This window comes from Hibiscus syriacus, unplaced genomic scaffold (assembly GCF_006381635.1).
Source record: "Hibiscus syriacus cultivar Baekdansim isolate YM2019G1 unplaced genomic scaffold, ASM638163v2 tig00012104_pilon, whole genome shotgun sequence".
Taxonomy (NCBI): domain Eukaryota; kingdom Viridiplantae; phylum Streptophyta; class Magnoliopsida; order Malvales; family Malvaceae; genus Hibiscus; species Hibiscus syriacus.
Genome location: NW_024062265.1, coordinates 596,796 through 609,657, shown reverse-complemented (window position 1 = coordinate 609,657; position 12,862 = coordinate 596,796). Strand labels below are relative to the sequence as shown.

At 34.3% G+C, this 12,862-nt stretch overlaps 2 protein-coding genes and 1 pseudogene across 2 annotated transcripts; 1 reads left to right on the top strand and 2 right to left on the bottom strand.

Moving 5' to 3' along the window:
- The first annotated feature begins 2,195 nt into the window (after positions 1 to 2,195).
- On the top strand, positions 2,196 to 6,060 carry LOC120205072 (annotated as a pseudogene).
- A 249-nt stretch (positions 6,061 to 6,309) lies between these two features.
- LOC120205042 lies at positions 6,310 to 9,476 on the bottom strand. The gene is made up of 8 exons (XM_039204990.1): positions 9,393 to 9,476; positions 8,382 to 8,504; positions 8,198 to 8,277; positions 8,041 to 8,111; positions 7,325 to 7,395; positions 7,153 to 7,234; positions 6,825 to 6,874; positions 6,310 to 6,438 (listed from the first exon to the last, which is right to left on the bottom strand). The coding sequence occupies exons 2-8, from the start codon at positions 8,490 to 8,492 to the stop codon at positions 6,373 to 6,375; spliced, it is 531 nt and encodes a 176-aa protein (XP_039060921.1). The 5' UTR covers positions 8,493 to 8,504; positions 9,393 to 9,476; the 3' UTR covers positions 6,310 to 6,372.
- Positions 9,477 to 11,454: 1,978 nt separating this feature from the next.
- LOC120205071 lies at positions 11,455 to 12,276 on the bottom strand. The gene is made up of 3 exons (XM_039205012.1): positions 11,912 to 12,276; positions 11,711 to 11,807; positions 11,455 to 11,535 (listed from the first exon to the last, which is right to left on the bottom strand). The coding sequence occupies exons 1-3, from the start codon at positions 12,274 to 12,276 to the stop codon at positions 11,455 to 11,457; spliced, it is 543 nt and encodes a 180-aa protein (XP_039060943.1).
- Positions 12,277 to 12,862: the final 586 nt, after the last annotated feature.

Here is a 12,862-nt window from a genome sequence, read left to right as displayed (position 1 = left end):
TATGAGTTATGGATGAATGGGTTGCTGAATGTTATAGCTGTTTTTTTATAACCACCGGAATCCGACTCATTAGTCGGATCGTACATTACATAGACCCATTATAGAAGTGATTATCTGCATTTACAATATTAGAATTCGAACTCCGACTATTTATTTGCTGGTTGGACTGGATACAAAGGTTTCTTCAAAGTTTCGAGAGTTTTTTTAAAAAATACTGTTGTACTATATTTGTATAATTGTATATGTAATTGTATTATTGGTTGGATTCCGTGGTAAAAAATTATTGTTATTCTGAGGATCCGGGTTCGAGCACCATAGATGCTAGGGGTGCGAGCGTTCAATGTTGAAAGGTTGAGAGTTATCTTCGAAGGGATATTGTCTTATACTTACCTCATATTATGAAAAAAAGAAATGTATGATTATCTGATTAGTGATTCCATATAGTTCGAGCTGGTCAGTATGATCATTTTTACTTCGATTAATTAAATGGATCGATCCAATTACATTATTATAGCTCATTATTTCCGATTAACTATCATTTTATAATCAAAACCAATGTTTATTAAATTATCTGTTTTTTTATTAATTCGATTAATCGGTCGATTTATATATCTTTTTATAATCAAAATGAATGTTTATTAGAATGTTTGTTTTATATTAACTTATTAAATTGAAATAATATATCCATTTTTAAATAAATTGATTGATTCAATGATTTTATTTTGAAAATAATTTATCAATTATTAGAAAAATTGATTGATTATTCAATTTTTAATGATCAAAATTGATTTTTTTAGTTTAATCATAGATATTTAATCTATAAATTGATTGTTTTGAATCGGATTTTGTACCGGAGTGTAGATTCAACCTAATACTCCATATGTTTTTTTACAGAACTTGCTATTTAGAAACACCAAATCTGAAGGCAAAAAGCCAGATTTCATTATTTTCCAAGAAAGAATCAAATCAAAGCAAAAACAATAACAATCAAACGAAAACATATTTTAAATTCTTTACCCCAAATAAAATAAATAATTAGAAGAGTTTTATGTAAGAGATATTTAAGATTCCGATCCCCCACCTTGACCGTGCAGATTTTTGGGATTTTTTTCTTCTATTTTTTAATTTAATTTTCTCGAGAAAATCGTCTCTCAAAATCCGACGAACCAAACTACGAAAAACCCAATATTTATATTCTATAGATATTCAACGAAACAAAACAAATTTGGGTTCTTAATATTATCTCTGAACAATAAAGCTTCTTTACTGGGTATTTATATTCATTTTATTTTCTCGAGAAAATCCGACCAAACGAACTACAAGAAGAGAACCCCTTGTGTTTATATTTTATTAACATCCAAATAAACAAAACAAATTTGGGTTCTTAATCTTATACAGCTGATGTGGACCGCCTAAGCATGAAGCATGTCATATGACATGAAACATGTCATAATTCGGAGGTCTTCCACGAAAGTTGTTCTCAATATGTTGGGACTGCCTACTATCATACCTTCCCTTACCTTATTACATACGGAAAAAATGGTAAGTTTTCTCGAGAAAATCAGACCAAACAAACGACAAAAAGGAGAAACCATTATGTTTATATTTTATTAACTTTCAAATAAACAAAACAAATTTGGATTCCTAATCTTGTTTGTGTATGTTTGAACGATGAATATAAAGCCAGACATCTTTTTGTTTTTCAATTGGCCATTGGAATTCAGCTTTCAATTCAACCAAACAAAAACATTCATTCAACGTTCTTACATTTTCCTAGTTTTTTTTTTCCTTACATATTTTTTCTCTGAGACTTTGACCCTCTCAGTCTCCTTCAACCCCATCTTTTAACTAAGTTCTCATTTTCATCTATAAGCATTTAAAATATGAGGGAAAAAACAATTATTTACATATGATTATAAATATATGGCTGTGTCTCCCTGTGTGTGTTTGTGTTCATATTTGCATCAGCTGACTACTTCCTTCCTTTTATAAACTTGAAATCCAAAGTATTAAACTTTCATTCTGTGATTGGTTTCTAAAAAGAAAGTATGGATTTTTCTTATTTGATCAATGAACACCCCCACCGCCACCCCGCCACCCAAAAAAAATGCCAATAATTTTCTTGTTAAATTCATGTTTTTAATCATAATTTTATGTTCTTTCTTATTTCTGTATTGATTTATTGCAGGTAAGTTTCTTTCTTTTTCCTGATGATTGGGGTTGGATTTTCTGGCATGACTCTGATGAATCAAGACAGAACAAACCAGCAAGCTTCAGTAAATTTCCCCTCTTTTACTTATTTTCTTTGTTAAATGCTTCCAATTTATTTTGTTAATATATACTTTGTTTTATTTTTCAGTCTTTGATTGGTAAAGTATTGAGTGTGAAGGGAAGAAATCAATGAAATAAAGAGATTGAAGTTAGATTTGGTTCCTCAGGTGAGTGCTTATAGTATCAAATACATAGAATTTACCAATTATCTTAGTTTTATTCTCTTAGAAGATAGCTTTGCATTTGGAACCAAAATAAAAGGAAAAAGAAAATAAAGTGTCCTTATCATATCTCATGTGTAAATACCATTATATAATTATTTGGTCCAAAAATGTTGTTCTTCATAGGATAAATTCCATTCCATGTTTGTACATTGTTATTTTGTCAAAGATACATTTCAGCTTAGTTGGTAGAGCACAAAGTTCTTAATCTTGAGGTCGTGGGATCGAGTCCCACGGAGGGTATTTCATAATTCGGAGGCATTCTACAGAAGTTGCTCTTATCCTGGTGTTGGGGGCAGCCTTCTATCTTATCTGTCTTTCCCCATTACATATGACATATGGGAACAAGAGAGTTATTTTTTTTATTTATCTATTTTATTTATTGGTACAAAAGATATTCGGATTTGAGACTTAGAGAGGGTTTTGGATGTCGGGAGTCCAGGCTCATTTTTACTGGATGTCACCTTTTAAGAGTTGCTGCATGAACGAACGAGTTATGTCCAAAGCTCCATCTTTCTATCTTTCGGGATTAGAGGATGAGGTTAATCCAAGTTGCTGTGATGACAAAAGCATGTATTCGTATCAGTGGTGTCGTCATATGTATAGATAAACTCAGACAATTTCCATAGGGAAAAAACAAAAAATGGCAATTTGTTGAGAATATATTCTTGTCTGAAACTTTAATCCAAAGAGTAAGAATGATAGCTTAGCTTTCGCCACCACTTTTCTTGATGTCTTCTTTTTTCCTCGTTCTTTGCCTCTTATATAGTCTTGTTCTTGGTTCGAATCCGATGGGAAATCGAGTGTTTGATTTCAGGGCGACAATGTTTCGTCGAAAAAGAAAGTTCTTGTTCTTTTATATATTATAAATCGTAAAGAATTCTGGAAAACTTGTGTCTAATCTTTGAATCTTACCCGAATTGTTTGTTGGTTTTTGTTTGTTTTTACAGAAGGATTGCTTTCGAGGGGCGAGAGCACAAAAGCTGCTAATGAGAATCCGTCCTTCCGGTAGTCATTAGATGAGATTTTTCTTTTCTTTATCTCCAGGCTCCAGCTCTTGGGGACGAGGACGACAGGCTTGCTTAGTTGTTTAACCAGACTGTTTCCCATGTTTTGTTTGGTTTAGGGTCAGTGTCTTCGTCGCAACATGGAATGTAGGAGGCAAATCTCCGGACAGCAAACTCAACCTCGATGATATTCTTCTTCGTAAAGAATCAGACATATATGTGTTAGGGTAAATTTTCTCAATCTCTCTTGTATTTTACCTTGCGATTCCCGGATTGTTGTTCAGTTTTGGGTTCTCGAACTAAAATTTTCTTCTTGGTTAACATGATCGCAAAAGAAAAACCGGAGAGATTTGCAGGAAAGTTAACTTTCTTTCTCGTAATCTAATGGGTGCTAGTTCTTAAATTTGTGATTATATTGCTTGAATTCGGGTGTTGGGTACATGTATAAGAGTCGGAGCAACACAGCTTTGTGCTAAAGGCAGTATAAGCCGGTTGAGTTGACACGAAAAAGATCGGTTTTGAAGGCTTTTCTTCCAAGATTTTATTTTTGTTGGATATGCTTTTATCATGGAAATGAAATTCTTTTATTCTGAATAGTTCTTTCGGGTTGTTAGTTTTCAGGAAAGTGTTCCATTGAATGCTGGAAATGTGCTAGTTAGTGAGGATAACGAGCCCGCAGTGAAATGGCTCGCCTTAATAAACCAGTCACTCAACAAGGTGAACTATGTGCCTTTAAGAGGATCGAAATCCATCTCTTCTCCAGGGGGTTCTCTGGTTTTTCCGAAAACTTCGCTTAGAAAGGCCAGCAAGGCTTTGAGGACTGAGAGTAAGCGAAGGCTGAAGAGTTGCAACTGCCCTACGGACTTGGAAAGGAAGAACAGCAAAGAATTCTGTTTCCGGTGTCCACAATCTCAAACGAATGAAAATGATATTTCGTCTGAAGATGATGAAGACGGCTCTAGCAACTTAATGCCTACACCTGGTGCAAACTCCATGAAGTATAGCCTTGTAGCAAGCAAGCAAATGGTTGGAATTTTTCTCACGGTTTGGATGAGGAAAGAGCTTGTACAATATGTAAGCCACATGCGGATTTCCTGTGTAGGTTGCGGAATCCTCGGATGCCTTGGAAACAAAGTAAGTCAAGAACCGAAACAGCTAGAGAGGTGAATTGTTTACTTGTATACATATGTCAAATGAACATTTTCGAATGCAGGGTTGTATCTCGGTGAGTATGCTTTTCCACAAGACAAGCTTTTGTTTCTTGTGCAGTCATTTGGCGTCTGGAGAGAAAGAAGGTGATGAACGCCGGAGAAATTCAGATGTCACAGAGATACTCCGGAACACGCAGTTCCCGAGGATCTGCAAAACGATGAACAGTAGGGTGCCAGAAAAAATTGTGGATCACGAGTAAGCATCTACGAAGCTATGAACCAATGTTTTTTTAATTTTGTCAAATCCCGATCTAGTTTTCAGACTAGGTTTTCAGAAATTTTGGCTTTTTAACATTTTTTTCGTCGATAAAATTCCGCAGTCGGGTCATATGGCTAGGGGATTTGAACTACAGGATAGCTTTAAGCTACTCTGATACCCGAAAGCTACTAAAAGAGGAAGCCTGGGATGCACTGTATGACAATGATCAGGTAATCCCTTATACCGTAGAAAATAAAACCCGAAAATGGTGGAAAATGTCAATATATGGATTCTTTATTTTCTCTGAAGTATCGTATACGACGCATTCAGACTGACTATAAGGGTACGATCCTCTAAATAACTAGATACATATTCGTATCCAATGCTCAATCCAAGTCCAAGTAAAACAGGTTTTATCATCTGTTTCTAATTGAATCCAGGATTAGTAGAGTCACTTCATATGTTACCGCCTACCGGTTACTTGGACTCCGGTGTTAGTGTGCATGTACCCGGCATTGTCATCAGAATACAGTAACATAGACATCGATACTCGGGCAGATATAAGTCATTGATGTGTATGCTAATACGAGAAATATTTTTTGCATTTGGATACACAGCTGAAGAACGAAATGGAGGCGGGTCGAGTATTCAACGGATGGAAAGAAGGAAAAATATACTTTGCACCAACTTACAAATACTCTCTTAACTCGGACGTTTATGCCGGAGAAACAATTGAAACCAAAAGCAAAAGGAGAACTCCAGCCTGGTATGTATTCACAATTATTAGATTACCAGAAAAAAAAAATCGGACATGAGTTTCAACAGGTTAGATTTTAGGTTTTCAGTATGATCGATTAACTAGGTAATCGATCAAGCTGATTGGACCGGTCAGTTTAATGAAAATTTACGTTCCGATTTGATCAAGCATATCGATTGGATTTTCTCATAGCAGATTCTAATGGTTTTGAGTTTTCAGGTGTGATAGAATACTATGGCGCGGAAGCGGAAGCTGCATGCGTCAGCTTTCGTATGAAAGGAAGGAATTAAGGTTTTCCGATCATCGGCCAGTTTGTTCTATATTTTCGGTGAGCCTTGAAGCGATGGAAGATGGATCAAAGAAAAGATTACCTTTAATTAAATATAAACAATAATAAAGAATAATTGCAGAAAAGTTCCAGTTTCATGCTTAGAAATATAACAAATGTATCATATTTGGGGTTCAAGAAAAGACATCAAAATTATATGTAATTGATATTATAAGATAGAAATTAAGCAAACAATATTAAGCAAATGGTAGAAGAAAGGAGATGAACAAAGACAAACAAAACAAAATTGCTTAGTTTTATTTATTGATAAATAAAACACATGAATTTCTCAAAATTAAGCAGATGTCCATGAATATGAACATGGAAAGCATCGATCGAAAGCATGCTGTTAAGTGCTAATCAAATCCTTTGTGCTACTCAAGCGATTCGACAAGCAAACTTGCAAACCCTAGAACACAATACCAACCAGGGTATGATCCCAACCTGTAATTTAGGAGATTAACAACAAAACCAATCAACTTCCTGTGTAACTTGAACTTAGATAATTGTTAGATATAGGCATGTGTATGTTCAGTTTATCGAACATTTTTCATATATATTTGGTGGTTCTTGGAGGATCACATCCCTATAACAACATAGTTTCAATTCGGGCAAGAAACGGGCAAGTCCTACCAGGGCAAAGTACTTGAGCTCATAGCACCACACACCTCAATATGGATTTCTAGTTTTTAGATATGCCTTGTTATAAACAATTGGAATAGGCAAACAGAAAACCAGAGACGGAATTCGAATCCTATTGCTATCATAGAAGGAAGAAATTGAAATTATGGAATAGGTTAGAGTTGCTAAATATTGAAAAGAATTCTTACCTGGACATAGTTGCTTGAAGAACCCCAAATCTTCCAGGACAACAATCTCCCTGCAAAATAAGATGTTTGTAATTCAATAGGAAAACAACCCATTTTTCACTATTTTGTTTCATTAATATTTCCCCACCATTTGCTTTCATGCAAACGCTTTCTGCTCCAATTTATTTTTATTCATTCGACATCCAAGGGACAAGCTTTTAACTATTTTTCGGAGTTGTCATTATGAACATGTATACCGACGCAAGCATGTTTAAGCAAATTGTAATTAACAGTCAAAGAAGCTAACGGCCTAAGACAATATTTCACAAAAATCATTATCGTGCATTACCAAAGGGTTGCACAAGATGCTGAGATACAGAAGCAACAGGAGAGCTCCAAAACCAAAAGACTAACACAATATGAACAAAGACCTGCACGAGCAGACCATAAATCTCTTAGGGTACCAATCAAACCAACAAAATATACAAACTTCTAGATAGCTTCGTTACATAGAGATAGACCTTTGCGATGAACAAAACTTTCAAATACAAATCATACGACTGTTTCACCTCCTGGGTAAGATGTGCCTGATCTGAAAATCAAATGTTGCTTCTGTAAGTACAGGTGATATGATTAAACAACTCAAGGGTTAAAAGGAAACAACTAGATTATAGTGACTGTTTGTAGATGAAGCTTTCTTTCTTGAAATAGAAAAGAAATATAGATGAAAACAGAAAGAATATCTAATAAAAGTTCAATTGAAGCCAACAATTTTCCTCTACTTAAAATTAGTATACTCCATACCAAAAATTAAATTGATCCCATTCATCTCGCAGGATTAAATTAATCCTTACTCTCCTCGCTTGTTAAACATAACAGTATTTATATAGCAGATTCCCCTTAACATTGTTTACAAGCCAGGTGTTACATCAAATTAGACACTATTAAAAATATGTTTGCTCGGACTCTCCATTTTCCTAAAAGTATCCATGTTCAACTTTTGTATCCAACAAATAGATATGGGGACACCAACTCCAATGGCTATCCAAATACAAGGAAAAACTTAAAAAAAAAATTGACCATACCCATGTTGGATGCATACTTGTCTGATACTACACCCGAGTCAGAGTAACTTGAATCAAATATATTTGATTGTTGAGAAATTAAATTCATATAATTATGTAATGGAAAAAGTATTAAGTGATTAACATAAGGCTAAAAACAAAAGTGGCCTCACAATTTGCAAGTTCCTTCTCCTTGGCAGCAGCCATCCTCCTAAGCTTGGCTGCTTGTGCAAAGGTAGATGGCCTATGAAGCAAAATAGATGTTCTTTATCCTGTAAATGTGATTGCTAAGTTGATTAAATGGAATTAACCGCTATTTAAATTACTTACTGTGAATAGGAGGCAGCCTCTTTCAGAAGCTGCTTAATCTCCCCACGAAGCTGCATTTCCTTGTCAGTTTTCGATGCTCCCTAACCATGAAAACACAAATCTAATCAACATTGTGAAAAATAACAGGATAATTTAGAACATTCAAGTTAAACAACCATATATGACATCAAGCAGAATTTGGTACCCTCTTTAAATCTTGGAGACGTTTGGTGGCAAATTGAAATACGAAGACAATGAAGAAGACAAAAGGAGCTGCCAAAGATCTTGTTTGTTCTAAGATTTCTCCTTCTCCCATATTTCTCTTCAGCTGTTACATGAAACTTTTGAGGGAAGGACAAATTTATCGAGGAAAACAAATCCAGGAAACAATTTTTCTCTCTCTTTAGCACCCCAAATTACAATTTACCTACCTTATTCAAACCCTATACAAATAATTGTTCCATTGGAAAATCAAACCTTTGTTATTCCTGTTTAGATAAGCATGTGCTTGACTAACATAATTGTAATAATTATAATAGTCCCCAAAGCAATTTTGGTGTAGATGAAATCTTCCTTGGAATACCTACACAAACTTTACTTCAAATAACCATAATTTTTCGTCTTTCCTAGATCTTTCAAGTTATTAAAAACGAACACTATGTACTCTGAAAGTCAAAGCGTTTTAACTCGAAGCTATTAATTCCACATGAAAGGAGAAAGAGACGAAGATGGTGATAACCACTTAATGGATATCGCCAAACCTAATTACTAGGAGATCAAAACACCAAAATTCAAAATAGAAGGGGGGGAAACATCAAAGAACAACAAAGCTCATAGGATGTGGAATTAGGAATGAAGCAATATATATATATATAGAAATTAAAGAGAAATCCTAATTTCCCGTAATGAAAACTTGCTAGCATGCATCTAATAACTCTCACAAATCAATCAGTCAGAGACAGAGGAATTCTAACCCTAAGCAAGCAAAATTATCCAAAATTTCACCCATTAATCTCTTCTAAATCACCACAGAAATCACCGTGAAAAGAAACAGCATTACCTAATTCCAGCAGTTTTCCCATGGCTCCCTATGATATTGCATTAAATTCAAACGCTAATTGCTAAAAGCCACCGAAATATCATGAAAAAAATAATTCATAAACAGCACGGATTAAAGGGTATTCTTCAAAATGGAGAGAAGAAATCTATAACTTACGTCGAGGAAGAACCGATTGCTAAATGAAAATGCAGAGCTCGCAGATATTTCCGTTTGTGCAAAGGAAGCCAAAAGAAAGTTTAATTAATATGAGAGTTAATTCCAAAATAGATCCCCTAAACTATTTTTCTATTTTAAATTAGTCATTGGACTTCAAATCAAATTATGATCTTATTCTAAATTGATCCGTAAATCTTAAAATATTATATATTAGTCCTCAAATTATCAATACCATTTTATTTTGATCCTTTCCATCATTAGAATAAATTACATTTTTAATACCTAAACTATCAATTCTAATCTGTTTTAGTATTTAAACTTTAGATTTTTTCAAAATTATACCTAACATCTAGTTTTCATTTCATTTTAGTATCCGTCGTTAAAAACTTAACGGTTTTAGTACATAAACTATCAGTTTTGGTCTATTTTAGTACCTAAACTTTCAATTTTTTCAAAACTTAACATTAAATGGGTACTAAAATGAAACAAAAACTAAACTTTAGGTCTGATTTTTAACAAATTAAAAGTTTAGGTGCTAAAAAGGATCAAAACTAATATTTAGATACTAAAAGCATTATTTACCCTCAACTTTATTAGCTAAAAAGATTAATTTTTGCAAAATTAAAGACGTGTATCTGTACGAGTTAGGTGGGATAACAACATTAATGTATACATATATATAGATGTTCTCTTGTATGTATTTAAAAGATTATATTTGCATGAATCTAATGATATCGATGGTAAATGAATTGTTGATATTCTTTGAGATTCCAAGTTCGAGTACCAAGAATACAAGGAGTGTGAATATTCGGTGTGTAAATTGAAAAAAATTAAAAGTAAAATGAGTGAAATAGTAAAAAAAGAAAAATTTAGTGAGAAATTGGGTATTTTACCCTATAATTTAAGTATATTTTTTCTATTCTCCATTAATATAATTTCATATATTCTAAATTTATAATATAAGTTTATAACGAGATCGATTTTGATGTTGGTTTTCGACTGATTATTCTCTTTTCTATTTCTTTTTAGTTTTTAAATAAGAATAATTTTTCTTTTATGAAACTTTTGTGATACGTTTTTCATTTTTTTCCAATCGTTTAATTGTTCTTTTATTTATGTTTTCTCATTGTTGGATTTGACGACGTCATGACCGATCAATATTGTGCTTATTTGAAATCTTGTTGATCTTCCTTGTTATGGACATTCAGATTAAATTTGGATGCGTGATTTTGCGTTCGTGGGTAACTACTCATGACGCTCAACTCTGATTTACGGTTCTCGGTAGTCTTTCAATAGCTTAATTCTATTTTGTGGTTCGTTTGTCGATGTAATCAGATTTGCTTGAATCTATTTTTGTTCGAGTCTTTCGGTTGAATTTTTAACCTTTCCATGTATAGTCATTTTATGATCTAAAGTGGTTAGTTTCAATGTTATATGAAAATTTCTAAATTGTATATTGAGTTTACGATGATAGTTATAAACTCTTATTATAATTTTGAATATTTTTAATTTTTAATAATACTAACTACTTCTATTAAAAAAAAACTCTACTTTCATAACATAAAATCTTAACGGGGCCACACCTCCTTAATTAAATCAACAATGACCTCAACCGGGCGGGCACGCCCATTGAAAATCATGCAGTTACGCTCAGGCCATACCAAGTAAATATGAGCACTCCAAGCCACCCTAAGGATACCACCAGTCAATGATTTATCCTTCATGCAGGAAACCGCCCAAGCCAACTACTGGTCCCATAACATGTCGAGAAACATTGCACAGCCGCAACACCCCTTTCCAAACCTCACCCGAAAAGAACAAGCAAAGAACAAATGGTCTCGAGTTTCAGTATGACCTTAGAAAACACAATGTGAATCAACAACATCCCAACGAAAAAGGTGATTCTTTGTATAGAGCCTCCCCAGGATTGTAAGTTGCGCAATAGAAGCATGCTTCGGGACTTGGAGAGGACACCACACTAGTCTATGCCAAGACACAACAACATTCTTAATACGGACCTCAGACCAGATCTAGGAGGTGGTAACCACACTACAATCAGCAATCACTCCAGCACCATGAAAGACTCTTCCCTAGTTTTCAGCATCCTCTTTGTGCACCAACTAAAATGGGGCTTGGGAACAATCTGCCAGAACCGAACTCCTTTCACATATAAGCGTGAAACCAAGTGACTTAGAGAGAACCTTAGCCAGCGAAAATGTCCTTCACAAGAGAAAAGACATGCCTTGTTCCAGGTTTTAAGATCCTCCAAACTAAGTCTCCCCTTCAGATTTGGAGGAGCAAATCCTCTCCCAACTAACCTTAACACCTGTTGCAGGAGAGTCTGAACCCTTCCAAAGGTACCTAGCACAAAGCTGCTCAATGTGCTTAATGATGGACTGAGCTAGAATGAGCTGCCTACACCAAAAGTTCACAACATCAAAAAACACAACTCAAATGAGTTGTAAACGACCAGCATAACTAAGATTGCGATTACTTCAATGCCCCAGCTTGGCATTAACTTGTTCAATAAGAGGGTAACAATCCTTTTCAGAGAGTTCCTAGCTACCAAATGTACCCCAAGGTAACGAACAGACAGATGATATAACTTGAACCTTGAGAGACTCTGAATTGCAGCAAGAGAATTAACATTGACCCCAGAAGCAAAGAGTTCACTCTTAGCAGCATTAAGCTTCAAATTAGACCACACATAAAACTTCTCCAAAATGCACTTAACCCCAATAATCGAATCCAATGAACCCTTACAGGAGATAAGGAGATCATCAGCAAAACTCAGATGAGTTAAGCTAATTTTCTTATATTTGGGATGAAATTGAAACAGGTTCCTTGCATCATCTAAATCCAGAAGCTTACAAAGAACGTTCATGGCCAAGACAAAAAGGTAAGGAGACAAGGGTTCCCCTTTCCTTATCCCCTACCCCCTTTGAAAAAACCAACCAAAGTGCAATTAATAACAATAAAAAATCTGGAAGTGGTCAGACAAGCCTCAATCCAGCCCCTAAACTTCTCGGGAATCTCATAAATTTTATCACACAGAGTACATTAAATTCTTGAATGAAAATGAATCAACCAAATTTCACTAATTTTTCTAAGAGCATTATGACTATAATTTAGCCAAATTATTAATTAAGCTCAATACAAAAATATTTTATTTCCTTCATTTGCTCATCCATTTCTATCTTATGATCTGTTAGCTTTCCCTTTCTCCTCATTTCCTTCACTATTCTTTATTGTTAATTGTTTTTAGAAGAATTATCATTCTGTTTTCTCTCTCCCCTAACCCAAATCCGCAAAATTCTAGAGAAGAAGATGAGAACTTATTAGAAAGATTCCCCATTTGTTTTTCTTGCAATCGTTTGTTTGCTGAAGTCGATGTTTTGTTCTTTCTATTCTCGGATCCTTTTTCTTCTATCTCAAAATTGCGGTTAGAATTTTAATGTCCGTTTATTAAT